Here is a 25,371-nt window from a genome sequence, read left to right as displayed (position 1 = left end):
GGACAGCTAGCTTCCATCCTCCTCTAGGTACATTGACTTCAATACAACACCTAGGAGGCTCATGGTTCTTGCACAGTAATTATGACAACTTCCGGAAGACGTCCTCCAACCCATCAGAGCGCTAGCAGCATGAACTGACATGTTGTTCACCCAATCTAAGGATCAGAGAAAGAATTTAGAACTGAAAGCATAGCCTACAGCTAGCAAGCATAGCAGTGCATAAAATGGAGGTGAGCAGTTGACTCAAGTAGAGATTAAGACAGTAGTTTGACATTTGAACAAATGAATGTCTTCAAAAATGAAGGAGAAGCAAGAGAGTGTAAGCTAGCTGTATTTTGTTGTATTTTCATTTTGTTAGCTAGCGAATGCAGCTAGCTAGTTTAGCCTACTCAAACAGCCGGCTCAAACAAACAAAGACGGGAGCTATGTTAGCTAGCTGGCTATCCAACAATGGAACTTTTCCAAGGTAATCTTTTGCAAGGTAAGTTTCCTTCGATCCTAACTAGTTTCCCAGATCCTAACTAGTTTCCCAGTCCCTGCCGCTGAAGTCCCTGCCGTTACCCGGACTATTTGCATTGTGTGCCACCCCCCCAGCCCCTCTTTTACGCTGCTGCTACTCTCTGTTTATCTTATATGCAGTCACTAACTATACATTCATGTACATACTACCTAATTGGCCCAACCAACCAGTGCTCCCGCACATTGGCTAACCGGGCTATCTGCATTGTGTCCCACCACCCACCAACCCCTCTTTTTACGCTTTTGCTACTCTGTCCATCATATATGCATAGTAACTTTAACAATACCTACATGTACATACTACCTCAATAAGCCTGACTAGTAGGTGTCTGTTTGATTTGAAAAACTGCCCCACAGCATGATGCTGCCACTACGCTTCACTGCAGGTGATGAAGGGTGCCTGGTTTCCTCCAGATTGAACTCTTTGGCCTGAATGCCAAGCGTCACATCTTGATTTCATCAGACCAGAGCATCTTGTTTCGCATGGTCAGAGTCCTTTAAGTGACTTTTGGCAAATTCTAGGCAGGCTTTTATGTGCCTTTTACTGAAGAGTGGCTTCCGTCTGGCCACTCTACCATAAAGTCCTGATTGGTGGAGTGCTGCAGAGATGGTTGTCCTTCTGGAAGGTTCTCTGATCCCCACAGAGGAACTCTAGAGCTCCTTCAGAGTGACCATCGGGTTCGTGGTCACCTCCCCGACCAAGGCCCTTCTCCCCAGATTGCTCAGTTTGGCTGAACGGCCAGCTCTAGGAAGAGTCTTGGTGGTTCCAAACTTCTTCCATTTAAGAATGATGGAGGCCACTGTGTTCAATGCTGCAGAAATGTTTTGGTACCCTTCCTCAGATCTATGCCTCGATACAATCCTGACTCTGAGGTCTACGGACAATTCCGTCAACCCCATTGCTTAGTTTATGCTCTGACATGCGCTGTCATCTGTGGGACCTTATATAGACGTGTGTGTGCGCCGTTCCAAATCATGTCCATCCAATTGAATTTACCACAGGTGGACTCCAATGAAGTTGTAGAAACATCTCAAGGATGATCAATGGAAACAGGATGCACCCGAGCTCAATTTTGAGTCACATAGCAAAGGGTCTAAATACTTATGTAAATAAGGTATCCTTCATATTTTTAATACATTTGAAAACATTTCTAAAAACCTGTTTTCACTTGGTTATTGGGCATTGTGTATAGATTGAGGAATCTTTTTAAAGATTTAAACCATCTTAGATGGGCTGTAATGTAACAAAATCTGGCTAAAGTGAAGGGGTCTGAATATTTTCCAAATGCACTGTGTGTTCTATTTACATAGTCCAATCCCATCAACAACAGAATCAACATCAAGCTCAGCACAAGGAACTAGTGTAAGTCACCTTTGCTAAATCTTTCCATGACTCCATGATGGGAAAATAAATATACTGGAGCTAGGCATAAACATGGTCTGTGTTTTGTTGTCATAGTTGGTGTGTTAGAAGTAGGCTACATCTTCTACTGTAGTTCTCTGTATTATGGAGGATTAGTTGATTGTTAAGTCTAAATTGGAGAAAAGCAGAGTTATTAGTAAGGAGGGGTTGGTGTGGGTGACTAATGGGTGTCTGTTGGGGGTGGGTGTTTTGTGTGAAGGTTAGTCAGCATGAGCAATTGACATGTGGGGGGATTGGTGGATATACTGTGCATTCGGAAAGTATTCAAACCCCTCGACTTTCCAAAGATTGATTGATATATATATATATATATATATACACATATACATACATACACACACACACAGCGAAAACAGGTTTTTAGAAAATTCCCAGCTATCTCCAATACAGGTATGATTGGAGAATGAAACAGGTGTTAAACATGGGCAGCGGAAAGCAGCAGTCGACAACTCCATTGTTGACACAAATTAATAGACCTATAATGAATATCTTAGAAAATACCATTTAAGGTATCATTCACTTTTAAAACAATTGAATCTATTTTCTTTTATTATCATTTGGACTAGAGTGAGGTCATTTCTCCACTAGCCTATCTATAGTTCCTGCAGTGAGGAGGATACACCATCTAATGTTTCATCATTTATCTGAACATACATCTCAAAAAAGCATACCAGTATGCAAATTAGGGAGACAAATGAGCAGCGCTCTTAACAATGCAATTTGTTAGGATACTGACGAGTCACTCACTTTAAACGTCACTGCCTGGCAAGTCCTAATGGACTTCATATCGATAATAAAAACAAGATGTTTAGTTGACTTGTCCCGATGCAATACCATAGATATAGAACTATGTTATAGGATTTATAAATGGCAGGGATATACACAAGATCAACTTTAATCAGTTAATTCGTCACCTTTTATAAACTAGTCAAGCTTGCTGTTCGTCAATCAAAGCACCATAAACAGCCATTTACTTTTTCCCTGTTGGTCAAAAATCTACTGTCCCGAACAGAATATATACTGTCCTGGACATGGTGTAGTCCAATAAATTGAGGTCATGCAGGGCCTATAGGTTGGCATGTTCTCTCTATATTTCAGCTATTACTGGGCTTTTGGGGATTATTAAGACTTGTATTAAAAAGCTGTGTAGTATAATTTTGTCATTACTCTATTCTTTATAATTGCATTGAAGTAATTGCATGCATTTGTTTCTGAAGTGTAATTGAGAAGATTTGAAAATAGGACGCTACCCCTTTAATACAGATGTTCCAGAAGATGTCGCCACAGGTCGACAGTAGGCTAGCCAAGACGAATGCTAGGTGTCTTTTTGTAACTTCCTTTTTGCAGACTCAACAGTGGCAAGTGTATCGCTAGTATGTTCACTATTGAAGGTTTACTTTTGTAAATCACTTTCCTTAAAATAAATAAACTCAGCAAGTAGATTGATGGGCACTTCTTTTGCTCTGGAGAGCACGCATGTGCTGTGTGAAGGCATCAACTCAAATGGTATTGGTTCATACACATGGCTTGCAGATGTTATTGTGAGTGTAGAGAAATGTACTCATGTACTAATCAAGGCGCCGACTGCTCGAGAAGTTGTGACTGAAGGGGAAACACAGACATGTCACAGGGGCTATAAGGCTGAAGCATCCGTTAAGAACATTTCTCATCAAATGATAGTGAGAGGAAGTCCAGTTGCAGGTAGTGGGAGAGGATGGAACTAGGTGAAACTGGGCTGCCAGTATGCAGATTCTCATTGATGAAACATCCGATCACAATACCATCTTTTGTTGCCAAAACCCAAATCTGTTACAAAATGCACTAAGTTGTATAGACTTGTCGCTTTGCCAAAGTAATAAAAAATGGCATCGTATTGGAGTGCATGGTCGAATTGAGTCTGTGCACGCGCTTCAGAGGAGGCGCTCCCTAACGGAAATATGCAAATACATGCTACAATGGGATCATGCTAGCTCGTGCTTGGCCATGGAAACCAATTTCATGAAGCTCCTGAGGAACCATTCTTGTGCTGACGTTGCTTCCAGAGGCAGTTTGGAACTCGGTAGTGAGTGTTGCAACAGAGGACAGATTATTTTTATGCGCTACGTGCTTAAGCACTCGGCGGTCCCGTTCTGTGAGCTTGTGTGGCCTACCACGTCACGGCTGAGACATTGTTGCTCCTTTGGCGTTTCCACTTCACAATAACAGCACTTACAGTTGACCAGGGCAGCTCTAGCAAGGCAAACATTTAACAAACTGACTTGTTGGAAAGGTGGCATCTTATGACGGTTCCATGTTGAAAGTCAGTGAGGTCTTCAATAAGGCCATTCTACTGCCAATGTTTGTCTATGGAGAAATGAATGGCTGTGTGCTCAATTTTATACACCCGTCAGCAATAGGTGTGGCTGAAATAGCCAAATCAACTTATTTGAAGGGTTGTGTCCACATACTTCTGTCTGTGTGTGTGTGTGTGTATGCAAACATACCAGGTGTGTGCGCGCCTTTCCAAATCATGTCCAATCAATTGAATTTACCACAGGTGGACTCCAATCAAGTTGTAGAAACATCAAGGATGATGCCTAGTTAAATAAAGGTTAAATAACAAAATAATCAATGGAAACAGGATGGACATGAGCTCAATTTCGAGTCTCATAGCAAAGGGTCTGAATACATTTGCAAGAACTTCAAAAAACCTGTTTTTGCTTTGTCATTATGGAGTATTGTGTGTAAATTGATGATACAAATATATATATATTTAATCCATTTTAGAATAAGGCTGTAACGTAACAAAATGTGGAAAAAGTCAAGGGGTCTGAATAGTTTTTGAATGCAACACAAACACAGTATTTTAATATATTTTTAAGACTTCCTGGTAGATGTTTTCTAAGACCCATTTTCCATCTGTTTCACCAGAAATCAGATCCTTTGCCTATTCCACATTTTCAGGACGGAAAATGGTCAAACAATTAATATATACCTTAATAAATTACTCAGCTTCCACTTGACACCAAATTTGATGTGCTGCTATGAATGTCACTTTAGTGCCCATTGGTTCCCGTATGTTATGTAAAGTCCCTCGTGCTGAGAGGTGTATGTAACGCCCTACGAATGAGAGATTATGAGTGTATGTAGCGCCCTACGAATGAGAGATTATGAGTGTATGTAACATCCTATGAATGAGATACTGGCCCCTGTAACATCCCTCTATTCTGTTTCAGTCAAGTAGTCAGGAGGACAACCCATGGGGCTTTCTTTAGCTCTGTCTCCAGGCTACAACCCACCAGTGCTGCTATTGCTGACACTTAATCCGCTCTGGGTAGGCCTGGGTGATACACGACTCATTGGCCTACACACACCCATTTCGCAATTACACTGAAGAGGCCTATACACAAAACTGTAGGTCTAAACCCCTCTGATAAAAATAACAGCAGAAGAAAACAGGAAAGTCGTTCTACTCTACTGCTACGCTGATGGTTAAGAGCGTTGGGCCAGTAACCGAAAGGTTGCTGGTTTGAATCCCTGAGCCAGCAAACTGGGAAAAAAATCTGCTGTTTTGCCCGTGAGCAAGGCAATTAACCAACAACTGCTCCCCGGGCGCTGATGACATGGGCGTTGATTAAGGCAGCCCCCCCTCACCTCTCTGATAAATGCTGAAGACACATTTCGGTTGAATGCATTCAGTTGTGCATTCAGTTGTGCATTCAGTTGTGCAACTGACTAGGTGTCCTTATCCCTTCCATTATCCCTTCCATTTTCTGACAGCCTCCTGATGCCTAATCTGAACGTTTTCTGAACGTTCTGTGAACCCGCCACTTAACCTAGTTTTGATCAGGATAATGATATACAGGCATACAAAGAAAAACACCATCACCACCAAGCCATCTGAGATATCAGAATATGAACAAATGGCGAGCACAAACACACAACCTGTCATCTCTACTGTAATATCCTCAAACTCTCACATTGAACCATTCACAGTGAAACAAGTGGTGTATCACGCTAGTCAGTAAACCAACCAAGTTCCTCAAACTGCTTCTCTTGTTCTCACTCAATCCCCTGTTCCATTTTAGGACAACCAGCTGAAAAGAAATGGATACAAACACAACATGAACCCACTAAACTTCTGGCTACTTGTAGATTGCAATCTAGACCTATAAAGTAATACATTGATGCCACACACAGTTTGGTATTGCTATCCTTGTGGGGACCAAAGAATTGATTCCCATCTAAAATCATTTTTGTCCTAAATCTATGCCTAACTAACCTTTAACACTATGCCTAACCCTAAATTAGCATTTTCCCTCATAGGGACTGACAAAATGTCCTGGTTTTACTATCCTTGTGAGGGCACACACACAGAGTATAAAATGTGACATTTTAAAAAGGTAGTGAAACATTTTAACAGCTGTGAAACAGACTGTAGCATAACCTACCAAAACGCTGAATAGAAACTATTTTCCATTTCACACTACTGCCACCCACCTCTTGTTTATCTTCTCCTCTTACTTCCTGTCTCCCCCGATTGCTCTTCATCTCTCCTCACAGATGTAAACAGACTTACCGTCTGCAGCACATGCTCTCCTTCCCACTTCTCCATAACTGGGAAGAATCACCGCAGGCAGGGTAACTTCTGTTCTTACTGGAGGGGTATCCTAGGTTAAGCTTCCACAGTGCGTTTCAGAATCTATGCATCTCCAGATAGGCATGTATCTCCCAAAGACCATCCCACAAGTGCGAAGAAGAAGAAGTGGAGAAAGAGTGAGGTGCACGGAAAAAAGGGGACAGACCGATGCACACTATTAACCGGCTGCTCGCTCAGCAACCAATCCAGTCAGGCTCTATGATTTACTAATGTCCCCCGTCAACCAATCGCTGTCGGTCTGGCACACCAGAAAGAGGCAGAGATAAAGGTGGGGGTTGGCCATTAAAAAAAAGAGGTAGATGAAAAGAGGGGGGCTTTGGAAGTCAAAGGGAGAGAAAGCGCGAGAGTGAGGGGAGGGGGATGGAGTTCCTCAGGGTCCAGTCTCAATAGCTTAATTATTCAGTTCCTGATAGCAGGGACGGTCATACCGACTGGCAGACACACAGTACGTGAGGGAGATGTTCAACACGATGCAGAAAAAAAGTCAGAAACAGCTCTTTTTGGTGTTTTGAAAGGAGCAAAAAATATCACCATGGGTGAATATGGCTGCGTTCACACAGGCAGCCCAATTCTGATATTTTATTAACGAATTGGTCTTTTGACCGATCACAGACCTTTTCAGAGCTGATCTGATTAGCCAAAAGACCAATTAGTGGGAAAAAAGGTCAGAAATAGCTGCCTGTCTAAACACTGCCAACGCATCAAAAAAAGGGATTAAAATATAAATACTGTGAATCATCTTCTAGCAGGTTCGGTAACTTACTGATGAGTCGTACAGAAAACCATACAATTGCTACCTATCTCCCACTCTGTTCTAAGTGTTTGTATGCCGTCTGCGAGAGAGGGAAGTCAGTAAGACTCATTTGCATGACTCACTGTACTCAACAGGGAAGTGAAAACAGTCAGATGAAAAACCAAATGAGACAGATGGAGATCAGCCTCCACCGTGGGAAACATAGCCTAACCTTAATACGCCAGGCGTAACTCAATAGACCTTGAAAAGACAAACATGTCCCCTTCAGCCCTCTACTACAGTGTAATAACAGGTCAAGGGGCCTCCGATCATAGCGACATCCTGAATGAGGCATGTCTGTGAGTCAGAGAAATTCCATTAGAGCCAATTTACATCTGATAAGATAGATGTAATTGTAGAAATCATTCTGTGCATTCACTTTTCTGAAAACTCTTTTTATTTATTTATTTTTTTACACAAATTACCTTTTAGTAGACTAACGTTTGGTTTTGATTTGTCCCAGTTAGGTTCTCTAAAGCAGGGCTCTCCAACCCTAATCTAGTGCACCTGAGATTCTAATAATTAGCTGGTTGATAAGAGGAATCAGGTTAGTTACAACTGGGGTTGGAGCAAAAACCTACAGGAGGGTAGCCCTCCAGGGTTGGAGCAAAAACCTACAGGAGAGTAGCTCTCAAGGAACAAGGTTGGAGTAAAAACCTACAGGAGGGTAGCCCTCCAGGAACAAGGTTGGAGCAAAAACCTACAGGAGGGTAGCTCTCCAGGAACAAGGTTGGAGAGCCCTGCTCTAGTGTCCTTCCTGAAAGCTCTCAGGCAGAAAAAAAAGACTGGACAAGAAATCAAAGTTCAAGAACCCCTGGCTGTCCTCACAGAAGGGGTTGGAACTTGGAAGGCTTGGAAAACAGTGTTCAAATGGTAAACAGGTGATGTCATGATCATTCCATTTCCAGACAGGACTAAGAACTCATTCACATTTCGCTAGCTCCTTGACATGGACGTGTGGACTAAGAACACAAATGCTTATCAAATGGTTCATGGCATACATTTTCAGTACAGAGGACTTGACCCCTAATATGACTTGTCTGTGACTGAGCGTGTAGCCTATGTTATGACAGTTTATGCACAAATGGTAGGCTTCTGGCTCGCTGTTCTCTCTCTCTCATGGTGACGAATAGAGCAGCTCCAGTGCAGTCAGGAGTGTAGCTGAACCAGGAGGGGGGAGGTCCTTGCTATTGTCCTGTTAGCAGCCACAAGCTGCAAGGGGAGGTCCCAGTCCCAGGGTACCAGACTGCAGTAGGCCTCAACCTGCTGAGCTCATGACTGTGTCCACCAGTCCCCAGTGTGTGGGAGTGAGTTCTGACGTTCCCAGTGTGTGCCTGTGTCAGTCAGCCGGCTTTACCCCTGCCTTTGTCTGCTCAGCCCTGCCAGCACCAGAGCTGCTGAGTCTCCAGACAGACACAATGATGCTTCCTGGTGTCAAAGCTCCCTTTAGAAAGGGCTAGACATGTGCCCACTTTCCCAACCATTTACGTCAACACATTTGACCCAAAACAGAGGTGTAAAGGGTCAATTTTGTAGTATAGGATTAGCATTCACAGATTATGCCCACTACAATAAAGCAGCATTGTGCCTGGTAATTAGCTAGTAACTAGTCAGCATATGAACAATGTCAAGAGATGGAGATTACTTCAAATCTCACAGAGTTAGTCTGATAATTCAATGTCTAGTCCAGACAGTGTCTGTAATGGAACCTTGTCTTACACGTGACAGCATTGAGCACTTCAAACTTTAAAGACCATCACAGTGATACTACATAACATGCCCTACACGCTGTCATGTTATTGTGTTTTGTTTAGAGGTCAGGGTCCACACGCAATAAGAAAGATTTGACGCTCCAGAGTCTACACAGCAAGGAAGCATCCCACAAACATTATCAGAAAGCATCACCATGAAGGCAGAACACAGTGGATTTCTATACGTATTCACCAACTACCTGTACTCTACAGCATTGTTTTACTATCTATGTCTGCAATTTGTTTAATTTAACTAGGAAAGTCAGCGCCGGCTACGCTAATTATTTTGTTTACGTCCCCTTTGGGTATTTCGGAGGTTGCATGCTATCAGATAATAGCTTCTCATGCTTTCGCCGAAAAGCATTTTAAAAATCTGACATGTTGGCTAGATTCACAACGAGTGTAGCTTTAATTGCATGTGTGTTTTAATGAAAGTTTGAGTTGTATCGAGTACTATTAGTTGTCACTCTGAAATTTCCGCTGATGTTGATCCCTGTACAGGGACAGCAGCCGTAAAAGGTTGAACAAATTCTTATTTACAATGACGGCCTAGGAACAGTGGGTTAACTGCCTTGTTCAGGGGCAGAACGACAGATTTTTATTGGGAATTCAATCTAGCAACCTTTCGGTTACTAGCCCAACACTCTAACCACTAGGCTACCTGCCACCCATACAACAGCCTACTGTACCAATAGCATCCTATATTCAAACCAGGTGAATATATGCTCTAAGAAAGGTGCTGTGTCATTCACATGGCAAAGTGTTGGAAATGGAATTATAATTTCCCACCACACCCACTCAGCTAGCCTAGCATTTGGAGCGTTGGTCCCACAACCGAAAAGCTCGCTAGTTCGAATACCAGAGCCAACAAGATGAAAAATCTGTCGGATGTGCCCTTGAGCAAGGCACTTAACCTACATTTGCTCCAGGGGTGCCATACTACTATGGCTGACACAATTCACTGCGATTGCACCTTGTATGTGAAAATAAAACATATTGTTTTATGTATTTTTTACTCAAGTGTTGACTATTTGTAGGTCTATAACAAGTCTGGTCCTGTTCTGCATCAGACCCTATAATCTAGGCCTAGGCTTACTTAGTACAAGTGGGGTTATGTTACCAGGTGGGCTCTTTTTTTGGGCTATAGCCCATGTGTGGCTGTACTTAGAAAAATGGTAATTGCATCTTTCTGTGGGCACTAACTCTGCCATTGGTTTGTTCAACAAAGCCTATAAGGGAATTTAATGGCGTTTTTTGGAGGGTTTGTGGATAAACACCAAAGGGTCTGTTGCAAACACAGGTTAAGGAGATGTTATATGTGTTGTTCTATGAGAGGCTTTATGAATGTCAACATCAGTTTGTGATACAGCCAAGCAATAAACATACACAGGCTGAGCGAGAGGGAGAGGACTTAAAGGAATAGGCTAGTTCCCCGTTAGAAAACTGTAAATCTAGATAGTATTTGGTAGGTTAACTTCATGACCACACACAGACAGACTCATGACAGAGTTTGGGAAATATTGAGCCTTAATATTGAGAGGACAGAAAAGAAGGGCACAGACAATGATCCATTTGAGGCTCGCATATGTGATCCAGTCAGCTCAACAAAGTTCTGGCCCGGATATGGACTACCATCTCTCCCAACTGCACAATCGTCAGGGTCTTATTCGTTAGGGCACACTAGCAAAACGTTTTTGCAACAGAAAACGATTAATGAATATGACACTGCTGAACTCGAATGTCAGGAGGAGAACAGGGAAATACCCCGTGTGACACAATGGTAAACTGCCTTTCAAGAGAACTCAGGATCTTCAATAAAATAATTTGAGGTCAGGGATCCAATAGTGATGAAACTGTGGATTTAATCATTGAAATGTACCATTAGAAGTTTTTAGCTACAGTAAACGTCCTGTAGCTACGGTAGAGATGGGGAGACATGAGACATTGGGAGTCCACGAGGTGATACCCTCTGACCACACCGGGCGGGCGCACATGTCCTCTTAACAATAAAAGGTTTTCCTCTCAGTTTCAACACCCTCTGAATCATCGCTAGAGAGACCGACGACATATAGGCAGGCTACTTCCTGGCACACACATGGTACCCAACAACAATTACAAAGGAAAACATATGAGCCTATGTCTCACGTTTATACCACGTATTAAGTAACAGCAATGAAGTTGTTTCCTATTGTAAGTTAGCTAACTACATGTTTATTGTCACTTCCATCTCGATATGCCTTGGTAGCAAAGCATAAATGAACCCCCACCCCCATTTCGTACCCATTCCTTTCTCTAGAGAAATGCGCCCTCAAATGAACCGCTAGCCACCAAGCTAACAAGTAATTTCCAGAAACTTTAAAAAAGGTGAACAAAACAAAGAACGTGACCACGACTTGTTACTTACGGATGTCAAGAGGGGTCGCATCTGTTCACTGGCCTCTTCTTCCATTTGTCCAAATTTCTGTCCCCTATCCTCTGGGAGAATTTGAATATCGAATACCGAAATAACCTTTTTTGACGTGTCACAGACACTAACTCGACTGACTGGCATTTTCACTAACCTAACGTAGCGATTTTTACATACAGAGCATAACCCGCCCTATTTTGATTGACAGTTTATGTTCTCCTTTCATATCCAAGCAGCCGGTTTCCTTTGACCAATGATAAGAGTAGAAAATACAAATGGGCGTGTACGACACGCCTATTCCGGAGGGGCTGGTGAAAGAGCAAGGATACTGTGTTGATTGTCTGGCCATTACTTTGCGCTAAAGGTATGATGCTGTATCTGTGAATTTTCAACAGATTAATGGAATTCTGCCAGCAAATAACCACAAATGGTCTTCTTGTTTGGTCAAAAGCATTATTTTACCAAAGCCATGCCAAGGCTATTGATTTAGCTATATAGCCTATCTCTGGTTTTATTGTCAAGCCTTTTGGCCCATGAGTTTATCTGAAGGTAAGCAAAATAGTGAACTCATATTGGTTTTCTTATATACATTACAAGTAATGTCACTTTAACCATATCTACATGTACATACTACCTCAATCAGCCTGACTAACCGGTGTCTGTATGTAGCCTCGCTACTGTATATAGCCTGTATTTTTTTACTGTTGTTTTATATCTTTACCTACCTATTGTTCACCTAATACCTTTTTTTGCACTGTTGGTTAGAGCCTGTAAGTAAGCATTTCACCTGTTGTATTCGGCGCACGTGACAAATAAACTTTAATTTGATTTGGTTTTCCAAGATTGACGTTGAATTTATTGTAAGTATGCATCCTAAAGCCACTCTAACAAGGTGCGTATGGTGGGAATCTGTCATCAGTAACTACATGTATGTGGTGCCTGTAAGGAGCTTATTAGAGATTAACTGATTCATATTCATGTAGAGTTTGCCCCCTGATGTTTGTGTTGGCAGCATAATTCTGACAGATTACCTCAATATTTCAAGATCATTATTGTTCCCAAGGTTTAAGTTTGAATGTATTTATTTTTTAAACTCTGTTATGAAATATCTGCTCATAGTGGCTTACAAATAAACAATCAATTGCTGTGTCACCTCAGAGTAAACACAGCTGTTCTAAGAAAGTTAAAAGGTAAGTGCATAAAATAGGCCTACACATAAAAGTCATCTGAGCATTTTTAGTCCCATGAAAAGACATGCATGTTTACTTTTGATCATCATCATCACCATCCTCATCACCATCATCATCATCATCATCGCCATCCTCATTGTCGTAGTCCTCATCATCACCATCCTCATCACCATCATCATTGTCGTCATCATCCTCATCATTGTCGTAGTCCTCATCATCATCATCACCATCCTCATCACCATCATCATCGCCATCATCATTGTCGTCATCATCATCATTGTCGTAGTCCTCATCACCATCATCACCGTCATCCCCATCATCGTCATCATCATTGTCGTCATCCCCATCATCGTCATCATCGTCATCATCATTGTCATCATCGTCATCATCATTGTCGTCATCATCCTCATCATCGCTGTAGTCCTCATCATCATCTTCCTCTCGTGGACATTGTTAACAGAGTAGTTTAGATATTATGATATAGGGTTCCATGCCATTGCACCAGATAAGGAAAAATAATGTCATTACATTAACCACTGATACGGAACTTCAGACGTAGATGTCCGCTGCCGCATGCATTCCCAATGATCAATCAGGAGGGCAATACAAGTGTGTGTGTGTGTGATTAATAAGACTGCTGGAGGGCAACCCTCTAGGGACCAAATGTGCAGAGTCTAAACATTGTAATCCCCTTTATTTGGTCTCAGGTTATTTCTATAGCCTGTTACTGGAAGTGATGCTGTGGCATTAGAAACGCTCACTAGGGGTTGGAGGTGACTTAATACCTGCTAGCTCTCAGAACATCAAAGGTGACCTTAGTTGGATCAAAATGTATATTTCAGCCACCTGTTGACCCTAGTTAAAATAATTATTTAACATTTTAGGAAAAATCCATCATTTTAAATGTAATTTCTGAACATGTAAAAAAAAAGATATTGGACAAGTAAAAGAAGAGAAACTGCCATCCATGGCTCAGAGGACCATCCCTGGTTTAACATGTATGTTAACAGCCTATATGAGACAGCCTATAGGAGGTCAGAGACTGGGCAGAGTGGTGCCAGGATAACAACCTCTCCCTCAACGTGATCAAGACAAAGAAGATGATCGTGGACTACAAGAAAAGGAGGGCCGAGCACGCCCCATTCTCATCAACAGGGCTGTAGTGGAGCTGGTTGGGAGCTTCAAGTTCCTTGGTGTCTACATCACCAACAAACTATAATGGTCTAAACACACCAAGACAGTGGGAAGAGGGCACAACAACTCCTATTCCCTTAAGAGACTGAAAAGATTTTCCATGGGTCTTCAGATCCTCAAAAAGTTCTACATCTGCACCATCGAGAGCACTGGTTGTATGGCAACTGCTCGGCCTCCGACTGCAAGGCACTACAGAGGGTAATGCGTACGGCCAGTACATCACTGAGGCCAAGTTTCCTTCTTTCCAGGACCTCTATACCAGGTGGTGTCAGAGGAAGGGCCCTAAGAATTGCCAAAAAGTCCAGCCACCCTAGTCATAGACTGTTCTCTCTGCTACCGCACGGCAAGCGGTACCAGAGCACCAAGCCTAGGTACAAAATGCTTCTTAACAGCTTCTACCCCCAAGCCATAAGACTCCTGAACAGCTAATCAAATGGCTACCTGGACTATTTGCATTGACCCGCCTATTTTTATACTGCTGCTACCCTCTATTTATTATCACTTTACCTCTACCTACATGTACATATTACCTTAATTACCTCGACTAACCTGTGGCCCCGCACATTGACTCTGTACCAGTACCCCCTGTATATAGCCTCCACATTGACTCTGTACCAGTACCCCCTGTATATAGCCTCCACATTGACTCTGTACCAGTACCCCCTGTATATAGCCTCCACATTGACTCTGTACCAGTACCCCCTGTATATAGCCTCCACATTGACTCTGTACCAGTACCCCCTTTATATAGCCTCCACATTGACTCTGTACCAGTACCCCCTGTATATAGCCTCCACATTGACTCTGTACCAGTACCCCCTGTATATAGCCTCCACATTGACTCTGTACCGGTACCCCCTGTATATAGCCTCCACATTGACTCTGTACCAGTACCCCCTGTATATAGCCTCCACATTGACTCTGTACCAGTACCCCCTGTATATAGCCTCCACATTGACTCTGTACCAGTACCCCCTGTATATAGCCTCCACATTGACTCTGTACCAGTACCCCCTGTATATAGCCTCCACATTGACTCTGTACCAGTACCCCCTGTAAATAGCCTCCACATTGTCTCTGTACCGGTACCCCCTGTATATAGCCTCCACATTGACTCTGTACCAGTACCCCCTGTATATAGCCTCCACATTGACTCTGTACCAGTACCCCCTGTATATAGCATCCACATTGACTCTGTACCAGTACCCCCTGTATATAGCCTCCACATTGACTCTGTACCAGTACCCCCTGTATATAGCCTCCACATTGACTCTGTACCAGTACCCCCTGTATATAGCCTCGTTACTGTTTTTTTATTGTTGCTCTTTAATTATTTGATATCTTTCTATTTAATTTTGTTTTACTATTTAGTAAATACTTACTTAAGACTTATTTCTGTTAGAACTGCATTTTTGGTTAAGGGCTTATAAGTAAGCATTTCACTGTTGTATTCAGTGTGTGTGACAAATATAATTTGATTTGATTTGATTTTATGATTTTGGTTGAGCCAAATCAATGTTTTAGCGTCTATCCTATGGCTCCCCCTCCTGTCTGAATAGATTCAGTAATAATTTGAAACAAAACGTGAAACATTTAAAAACATATTTTTACCCAAATAGCATTTAAGCCTTTATTAGATTAGTTTCTGTGTATTATTTCTAAACAAGCGAGTATATTATACTGCTGTACATGTTTATAACATTGCATTAAACATTTGACAACAATAATAATACAGTCATTAAGCTCACACTTGATCCAATACAACTTACTGTTAAACAGGATATGCAATGGCTCCTTCTTGGCCTGAGCTGGAGGCAACAATATCATATGACTCTACAGACTTTCAATTATATTTCAAAAACCTAATCACATTAAAAGTTGATACTGATACAAGTGTTGTACCATGTGACTAAATTAAATAGTATGTCTGATTTTACACATCATACCTCAGAACAATAAATATGTAGAAAGCTCAAAAGTGTTGCAAAAATATTGCCTTGCATTCCACCCAGAACCATCTCACCCACATGGCTACTGGTCGCCATAGAGACTCCTGCCAAAGGTATAGGCCTGCAGTCACCATTCTTCAATCTCTCTCAGGTGAGGGAGGTCTGAGTACCTGCATGTCTTAGCCTTGACAAGTGAGCATCTTCCTGCTGACTCCTCTATCACTGATTCTTCCTACTGAATTACTGGAGCGCCACCTTGTGGATCATCAAGCCCATTGATGTTTACCATCAAATTATATTTGCAATACTTCAGGAGAAAAGTTTCAGGCCACTCTTTCTGCGCCTCTGGGTGTCACCCAATGAAAAGAGCTTCCTTAGGTGGACAAATACAAAATGTTTCACACCGGCCAGCTTGGAGGAAGATATGGCAATGAACTCTGGAGGATTGGGCCTGTGAAGAGAGAGTTTAAAGGTTTGATGCCATTTTAATGGCGGCCAAAAAAATTGTGATATTAAAGATACACTGTAAATGAGTTCTATTACATTCAACAATTCAAAATATGTGCCATTAACTCCAAACATCTGTATATTACTAGGTAATAGAGTAAGATGTTTACCTTGGAGCTCTAGGCCGATTCTTGGCCTCTCCGACAGGCCTTTGGGTGATGAGTCTTCCCCTAGCTCGCAGTGGCAGGGTTCTAGCCTGTGAACTATGCCTCCTGGTGTAACTGGGAGCCATGACGTTCCTGGATAGAGCTGCCATGGACTCCCTGTAGACAAGGCCATGTCTGGAAGATATGCTGCAGTGGTGACACGTGGCCAACTGAGAGAGAGGTAAAATAAGGGCAGAGGTCAATGTAAAAGACACTGCCATAGGGGTTAGCTATTCAACGTTACAGACACGCTGAGACAATTCCCAAAGAGATTCAAAGAAGGAAGTTGAGGAAAGTAAGTGAGTAAGGATGATAAACAAATCATTAAAACCAGGCCACGCTACTCCCTGTAATAATGAAAGTCATGTAGACCTGGTTAAAAGTAAACCAAGACCCTAGAGGCCTCTCTCCATAAAGAACACAAGGCTAAATTCAGATGTGATAACACACATGTTGGCCCTAGCCCACTGTCAATTACTTCCCTCCACCAATAGGATATCAGGACAGCTCTCTAGAGTCTGGAGAGCATCAGGCGCATCATAGCCCCACTTCTAAACCAGAACACGCTTATTTATTTTACAAGTTAATAATTTAGCAGACTCTGTCATCCAGAGTGACTTACAGATAGTACATTCATCTTAAGATAGCTAGGTGGGACAACATAGTAAGTAAATTGAATCTATTGTATGTCGCACACTTGATTAAAGGCTATCATCACATTATGTTGTCCACAAATTTTCTTATGACATTTCTATGGAGAACAGTGTTTCACTCTTTCTCTGCTTAGTTTATAAAAATAGTAGCGGCAATAACTTATGTTTTTATAATAACTATATGTTTTGGTTCTATGCATAGTATTTGTGTCACACGTAAATTAAGCAAGGATAAGCATGATACATTCAGAAACTGTTACAGTAGCCTACAGTAATATGTTGTCTCTGGAAAGAGAAAGACATCGCTAAATTATAAGACTAGCCCTAAATGATTCCCCTCTTCTATCAGACATTCCTTAAATTTACCATGGAAACGATAAAACAAAGTATACATTCTTTACCTAGCACAATTCAACAATCTGCTACCACACTCCCAAATGATCAACTCACAAACAATGTTGTATCAAAGCATTGAGAGTCAACAAAGTTGTGTAAATGCCTGGAAGAGAGGAACTCACCGAGACAAAGGCTGCCATGCTGGGCTGTTTCTGTTCTTCTTCACAAGAGTCACAATGTGTGACAGTCCCTCTAACACAAAACGCTCTGTCATCCTACATATGGGTGGAGCCAGGGGGCGATTAAATAAATGACATCTCAGCCCACTGCTTCTTAAGGATGTCACCAGTACATGATTCCTGCCTACAGCCATAATCTATACTCTAGACTGTGGATTAGGGTCTGAAACAACCCCCACACCAAACCAATAGGGTTGTGAACAGGCTGTCCTATTTTCACCTGAATAATCTTGGAAAGTAAATCAAGCTGTCAGTGTTACATCAACAACAATTGATTTGATGTTCTGTTCTGTGTTTCTGGGTTAGATAACGGAATATATCCTTTTGTGTGATTACACAACACTACAATTTCATGTCAGAAAAGGATATTACAGGGTTGATTTTCTTTCCTAAAATGTCATCTTGCCAAATGTGTTTCTGATGTGTCTTGGCTGCCTATTTATAGGTTTGTGATCCAATAATACCACTATGCAGATGGGTATCATGATAGAATATCACTATGCAGATGGGTATCATGATAGAATACCACTATGCAGATGGGTATCATGATAGAATACCACTCTGCAGATGGGTATCATGATAGAATACCACTATGCAGATGGGAATCATGATAGAATACCACTATGCAGATGGGTATCATGATAGAATACCACTATGCAGATGGGTATCATGATAGAATACCACTATGCAGATGGGTATCATGATAGAATATCACTATGCAGATGGGTATCATGATAGAATACCACTATGCAGATGGGTATCATGATAGAATATCACTATGCAGATGGGTATCATGATAGAATATCACTATGCAGATGGGTATCATGATAGAATACCACTATGCAGATGGGTATCATGATAGAATATCACTATGCAGATGGGTATCATGATAGAATACCACTATGCAGATGGGTATCATGATAGAATACCACTATGCAGATGGGTGTCATGATAGAATACCACTATGCAGATGGGTATCATGATAGAATACCACTATGCAGATGGGTATCATGATAGAATACCACTATGCAGATGGGTATCATGATAGAATACCACTATGCAGATGGGTATCATGATAGAATACCACTATGCAGATGGGAATCATGATAGAATACCACTATGCAGATGGGTATCATGATAGAATACCACTATGCAGATAGGTTTGATGATTGAATACCACTCTGCAGATGGATAGCATAATAGAATACCACTCTGCAGATGGATAGCATGACAGAATACCACTCTGCAGATGGATAGCATGACAGAATACCACTCTGCAGATGGATCCTATGATAGAATACCACTATGCAGATGGATACCATTATACAATACCACTTTGCAGATGGATACCATTATAGAATTCCACTCTGCAGATGGATACCATTATAGAATCCCACTCTGCAGATGGTAGTCTTTCATGGTTAAGGGTTGAGGAGAAATTGACTACTTTTCTTCTAGTCTTCTTAAGAAACATTTATGTTTGTATAATATTTTTTCATATACTTCAAACAGACTTACAAACCCCACCATACTACATGCCTTTATGGTGTATCTTCACAGTATCCAAACGAAAAACAGATTTAATGCATCGCTCAGTTATGTATCAAATCAAACTGTATGGTCACATACACATACTTAGCAGATGTTATTGCGGGTGTAGCAAAAGGCTTGTATAGAGCCATGTCATGGTGGAATGCTCTGCCACCAGAGGTTACTCAGGCAAAAAGCAAGTTCAGCTTTAAAAAACAGATACAGAGAACATCTTGCATCAAAGTGCCTCTCCTATTTCTAAAGAGATATTGTAATTTAACTATACTGTATAAGAATGAATATGGATATATAAATAGTGTGTAGATAGTATTTTTGTTGTCTCTTGGTGTCTTTCCTATATAAAACTCTTATTTTATTTGTAAACATATATTTTGAATTTAAAGGAATTTATTATGTTGTTCTTGTCTATTTCTGTTGTGTACTTTGTAATGTATTTGTACGTTTTATGTGGACACCAGGAAAAATAGCTGCTACATGTGCAGTAGCAGGATCCTAATAAATTAAACTAAACTATTTTAATAATTATTCAGTCTCTTGATGATTAATGATGTTGATTGTTTTTAAATTGCTTGTTTTTTGTTGTTGTTGCTTTGCATTGCTTTGAGATGTATTTATGTAATGATTAGCACTATAACAGTTAAAAACATGTTATATTATTATTACTAATCTCCAGAACCATGAATGAATTGAACTTCATCTTCATACACAAAGAGATCATTATGACATCATTGCTTTTGGAATTTGGAATTCCAATCCATTCTAGAACATATGTAAAACCACTTGACCCATTTGCTTAGCTAGGTTCTATACCATGGCTCCATGATCCATTTATTGTAAAAAATGAAGTCCTCACAAGTTTTCTTAAGAGAACCTTTTGTCACTGAAAGGCTAAGGAAGAGAACGGGTAAGTGCTCTGAAGTATTTTTGGCAAACGTAGCACTATCATGACATATTTATTTACATCCCATTTGATTTACAGTAAATATGAATCAGGATTGCCATAGCGTGACAGCAGGACCCTATTCTTTCTCTAACACCAGGTACCCAGTGGAGTCCTTTTCATGCTCAGGCATTAAGAGAAGCAGAACCCCCTAGTATACTTGGCTCCAAAACACCTCACACTCTCTGCCCTCCCCTGAAGCCAGCAGACATCTCCTACAGACACACGGCGAGGAAGGGAGGCAGTAGGTCAGTGGAGCCCAAGGAGCCGTCGTACACAGACCGCCTGGACTTCTGCTTCCTCAGAGCCTCCTCTGCCCTGGAGAAGTTCAATGGGGAACTGCTGTATAAGTGTGCCAGCTGCTTGTGGTACTACCCCAGCCTGTCCTCTCTGCAGACACACATCACCCTGGGCTTTATGGAGGGTTTCAGCTGCAGGGTCTACTACAGGAAGCTGAAGGAGCTGCGCTGCAGGAACGACATGAAGAGGATACAGGTGATCTCTCTGGAGACCACAGCCAAGAGAGTCAATCGCTTCTCAGCAGGAAATAGGGTGGCAGAGGAGCTGAGGAACAAGAGCAGTGAGGAGACAGAGAAGAAGAGCAGTGAGGAGCTGAGGAACAAGAGCAGTGAGGAGACAGAGAAGAAGAGCAGTGAGGAGCTGAGGAACAAGAGCAGTGAGGAGACAGAGAAGAAGAGCAGTGAGATTCAGAAGTGGCTTTCTGAGATAGAGGAACCCACTGATCATTACAGTCACTGAGATCATTATCCCTTTTTTCATTACAGATTCATTTTCACAGTAACAAAACATAGCTATATAAAATAAAACGTTTTCATGATCCCTGCTTCTTATTATTCTCAGAGTACAGTTGGAGCCAGATATACTAAATACATGCTATTTCATAAGGGAATTAATGAGTACACTGATTGGCATCTGGGATTTCAAACAGCTGAATTTCTAACTCTGTCCATGGTGCTGAAGTTGGGCACATCCAGAGGCCAGTAGCCCAACACCCTCAGATAAGTACTGGAGTACAAGGGAAAGCCTAGTGTCTTATTGGACCGATCTGTAAAAGGTCCTTCTACAACAACTATGTCCTGCCCTGACCTGAGATATCTCTGTTTTCTTTATATTTTGGTTAGGTCAGGGTGTGACTAGGGTGGGTACGCTAGTTTTTGTATGTCTACGGTTTTTGTAGGTCTAGGTGATTTGTATGTCTATGGTGGCCTGATATGGTTCCCAGTCAGCGGCAGCTGTTTATCATTGTCTCTGATTGAGGATCATATTTAGGTAGCCATTTCCCTTTGGTGTTTGTGGGATCTTGTCTACAATTAGGTGCCTGTGTTCACTAGTAGCGGTTCGTTTGGTTATTTGTTGTTTTGTTTCGGTGAGTTTCAGGTGATTACAAATATGTGGAACTCTATTCACGCTGCGCCTTGGTCCGATCCTTATAACGAACGTGGCAAACTATCACTAATCACTATGTAGAACAGAATAGCAGTATTTTCTAAGTGTGTTAGAGCTCCTCTACTCAGCCCTCTTTTCTCAACACTCCAACACTGCCCTCTAGTGCATTTTATTGGCATGTCTGGGTAATTCTTTAACTAAATGGCCCTGCATATATTTGAAAATAATAGATTGTATTGTATTCAGAATGAGCTAGTTAGTTTGTCCAATATTTTATTTGTCAAGACCTCCAGAAAATTTGAGCAAAAGAAAACTGTTCATCTTATCACCAAACTTACAGCGTAACGTTTATTAATCTACCCAAGTGCTTCTTATGACAAACATATTCATTTTATTTCACATGAAAAGCAGGAGGCCCTCAAAGGCATAAGGAAAACACAAAAGTATAAAATGTGCACCATATCTATCTAATTTCTTAATGGCCTAATACATGGCACAACAGGACAATTCATAGACAGTTCAGTAGTAGGGAGGTCTTTAAGAGCGTTAGAGGGCTCCAGAGAGCTTTACAGAGCTTTAGAGAGCTTTAGAGAACTTCAGAGAGCTTGAGATAGCTTTACAGAGCTTCAGAGAGCTTTAGAGAACTTCGGAGAGCTTTGGAGAGCTTCAGAAAGCTTTAGAGAGCTTTCTAGCCAGGCTCTGCATGACCACCCGTCTGGCCAGGTCACTGTACAGCGCCACTCGGTGGACACGATTATCCACGACGTGGTAATCAAATCCGTTCGCCTGTCCCATCACCAGCTGGCACACGCCCGCCTCGTCAAAGCCCTCGCCCACAGTGACGGCCAGCAGCTGTGTGTTCTCTGACAGAGCGGCGGCGGCTCTGGGGATAGCAGCCCGGGCAGAGGCCACAGACCTGCCGTCCGTGAACACCACTACTTTCCTGGGGACAGCAGAGCGGCCCTCCCTCTGGAGGGTGGAGGTCAGGAAGGTCAGGGCAGCCGGTAAGTCGGTGGCCCCGTCCATGTAGAGCGTAGCTGCTAGCCCCGTTAGCACATCCTCAACCCTAGCAGTGAAGGGCACCTCCACTCTCTGCTGCTGCCCATCGCTGTACTGCATGACGGACAGGCGGAGCAGCCCTCCCCGGTCCTGTGACAGCAGCCTGGCGGCCATGTTCTCAACAAACTCTCTGGCTCTGTAGAAGTTGGCCTGGCCCACACTGGAGGAGCCGTCCAACATGAAGACTATGTCTGTAGCTTCCTGGAAGTTGGCTGGAGGAAGAGTAGACTATTTTAGAACAGCAGTTGGGGTTCAGATACATTTACATACATTCCACTAAATCTTTAAATTGCAGTACTAGGCTGAATGCTAAAAAAACAACGTATTGTAATGCATAGGAAACTGTGACCATAAAAACAAGGGAGAGGAGCAGTCTTACCTGGACAGGTGTAATCAGGACATTTCTTATCTGTAAACACAACCCAGACCTTAGTTGAGAGCATAGGAACATAGCATGTAGCTAGCTCCTGATATTGTAAATTAGGGCTAGCCTGTACATAGACTACCTTGGCAGATGTAGCTAGCTCCAGATATTGTAAATTAGGGCTAGCCTGTACATAGACTACTTTAGCAGATGTAGCTAGCTCCAGATATTGTAAATTAGGGCTAGCCTGTACATAGACTACCTTAGCAGATGTAGCTAGCTCCAGATATTGTAAATTAGAGCTAGCCTGTACACAGTCTACCTTGGCAGATATAGCCAGTAACGTTGTTGAAGAAGGAGTCCTCCAGCAGTTGCACGTCGTCTGTAATCTTCAGGTAGAGTCCAGGTGAGGCTGTGCCCAGACAGGTGATCTCCTCCAGCATGGTGGCGTAGGACGCCCATCTGAAGATGTCACCTATGCCAATTGCCCACCACCTGAGGAGCCAAGATGGAGGACATACTGAGGCTTTGCCACAAAATGGCAGACTTGGAGGAGAGAGAGATGGTTCTCTTTATGTCTAATGAAATGAACCCTTGGTCCTGACATCATATCTTCACCCCCAACCTATACATGTCCTTCAGCCCACTCTCCCCCATCCCATTGCCGAGTCCCATTGACATCCCTCACCCTTATATTGGGCACAGAGCAGAGGGAGGACAGCGGTTTGGCGTCCCGGCGGGTGTCCGACCGTCCGTCTGTCAAGACTATGGCCACCTTTCGGTCCAGCTGGGAGCTGCCGAATGCCTGCCGGGCAAAATCCTGCGCCTCTCCCGTGTACGTACCACCGGCAATCCAGTGCATGTTTCTCACCGAGCTGCAAGTATGGGACATCAAACACAACAGTTAGTCAGTCAGTGGCCGTGATCTTGCAGAGTTACTCCACCTCAAGAATTGCATTTGGTGAACGGCTCGGAACACACATACTCATTCAAGCAAATGAGAAATAAGTGCACTCAGGCTATCCGGAAGGCCAACGTTAGTTACTTTAAGGAGCAGTTCTCTCTCTGTGGGTCTAGCCCCAAGAAGTTCTGGAGAACGGTTAAAGACCTGGAGAATAAACCCTCCTCCTCACAGCTGCCCATGTCCCTTAAAGTTGATGATATGGTTGTTACTGACAGTAAGCACATGGCTGAGCTCTTTAATCACCACTTCGTTAGGTCGGGATTCCTATTTGACTCAGCCATGCCTCCTTGCGCGTCCAACATTTCCTCATCTCCCACCCCTTCTAATGTGGCTATCCCCGATGCTTCTCCCTCTTTTTCCTCTGCCCTGCAACAAAGTTTCTCCCTGCAGGCAGTCACTGAGTCCGAGGTGCTAAAGAAGCTCCTGAAACTTGACCTAAAAAAAACACCTAGGTCAGATGGTTTAGACCCTTTCTTATTTAAGGTTGCTACCCCTATCATCACCAAGCCTATCTCCAACCTTTTTAACCTTTCTGTGGAGGATCCCCTTGCTTGGAAGGCAGCCACGGTTTGTTCTTTATTTAAAGGGGGAGATCAAGCTGATCCTAACTGTTATAGGCCTATTTCTATTTTGCCCTGTTTATCAAAAGTGTTGGAAAAACTTGTCAATAATCAACTGACTGACTTTCTTGATGTCTACAGTATTCTCTCTGGTATGCAATCTGGTTTCCGCTCAGGTTATGGATGTATCACTGCAACATTAAAGGTCCTCAATGATGCCACCATTGCCCTTGATTCTAAGCAATGTTGTACTGCTATTTTTATTGACTTGGCCAAAGCTTTGATATGGTAGACCATTCCATTCTTGGGAGTATTGGTGTCTCTGAGGGGTCTTTGGCCTGGTATGCTAACTATCTCTCTCAAAGAGTGCAGTGTATAAAGTCAGAAAATCTGCTGTCTCAGCCACTGTCTGTCACCAAGGAAGTACCCCAAGGCTCAATCCTAGGCCCCACGCTCTTCTCAATTTACATCAACAACATAGCTCAGGCAGTAGGAAGCTCTCTCATCCATTTATATGCAGATGATACAGTCTTATAGTCAGCTGGCCCCTCCCCAGATTTTGTGTTAAATGCTCTACAACAAAGCTTTCTTAGTGTCCAACAAGATTTCTCCAACATTAACCTGGTTCTGAACACCTCCAAACAAAGATAATGTGGTTTGGTAAGAAGAATGCCCGTCTCCCCACAGGTGTGATTACTACCTCTGAGGGTTTAGAGCTTGAGGTAGTTACCTCATACAAGTACTTGGGAGTATGGCTAGACGGTACATTGTCCTTCTCTC

At 42.4% G+C, this 25,371-nt stretch overlaps 3 protein-coding genes across 5 annotated transcripts in view; all 3 read right to left on the bottom strand.

Moving 5' to 3' along the window:
• LOC110534121 (sodium bicarbonate cotransporter 3) overlaps nucleotides 1–11,749 on the bottom strand; it is an 80,996-nt gene extending 69,247 nt beyond the window's left edge. Inside the window, exon 1 of one of the 3 annotated variants that reach the window (XM_090222472.1) lies at nucleotides 11,530–11,749. In XM_090222472.1, the coding sequence (XP_090078598.1) occupies nucleotides 11,530–11,676 (147 nt within the window). In that variant the 5' untranslated portion in view covers nucleotides 11,677–11,749. Of the gene's footprint in view, nucleotides 1–6,421; nucleotides 7,426–11,529 lie in introns of those variants that run through there. The other 2 variants (XM_090222476.1, XM_090222469.1) reach the window with 2 other exon arrangements.
• A 3,771-nt stretch (nucleotides 11,750–15,520) lies between these two features.
• On the bottom strand, nucleotides 15,521–18,057 carry LOC149984411 (uncharacterized). Its single transcript, XM_090222460.1, has 3 exons — nucleotides 17,690–18,057; nucleotides 16,483–16,688; nucleotides 15,521–16,316 (listed from the first exon to the last, which is right to left on the bottom strand). The coding sequence occupies exons 1-3, from the start codon at nucleotides 17,705–17,707 to the stop codon at nucleotides 16,175–16,177; spliced, it is 366 nt and encodes a 121-aa protein (XP_090078586.1). The 5' UTR covers nucleotides 17,708–18,057; the 3' UTR covers nucleotides 15,521–16,174.
• Nucleotides 18,058–21,978: 3,921 nt separating this feature from the next.
• LOC118936615 (uncharacterized) overlaps nucleotides 21,979–25,371 on the bottom strand; it is a 41,717-nt gene continuing 38,324 nt past the window's right edge. Inside the window, exons 29-32 of the mRNA XM_090230556.1 lie at nucleotides 23,715–23,942; nucleotides 23,390–23,613; nucleotides 23,083–23,112; nucleotides 21,979–22,915 (exon numbers count right to left, since the gene is read on the bottom strand). Of these exons, the coding sequence (XP_090086682.1) occupies nucleotides 22,311–22,915; nucleotides 23,083–23,112; nucleotides 23,390–23,613; nucleotides 23,715–23,942 (1,087 nt within the window). The 3' untranslated portion in view covers nucleotides 21,979–22,310. The remainder of the gene's footprint in view (nucleotides 22,916–23,082; nucleotides 23,113–23,389; nucleotides 23,614–23,714; nucleotides 23,943–25,371) is intronic.

This window comes from Oncorhynchus mykiss, chromosome 3 (genome assembly GCF_057628025.1).
Source record: "Oncorhynchus mykiss isolate SJ-2025 chromosome 3, ASM5762802v1, whole genome shotgun sequence".
Classification (NCBI taxonomy): Eukaryota; Metazoa; Chordata; class Actinopteri; order Salmoniformes; family Salmonidae; genus Oncorhynchus; species Oncorhynchus mykiss.
Note: the sequence above shows the minus strand (reverse complement) of the source record. Positions and strands in the feature narration are given on the sequence as shown.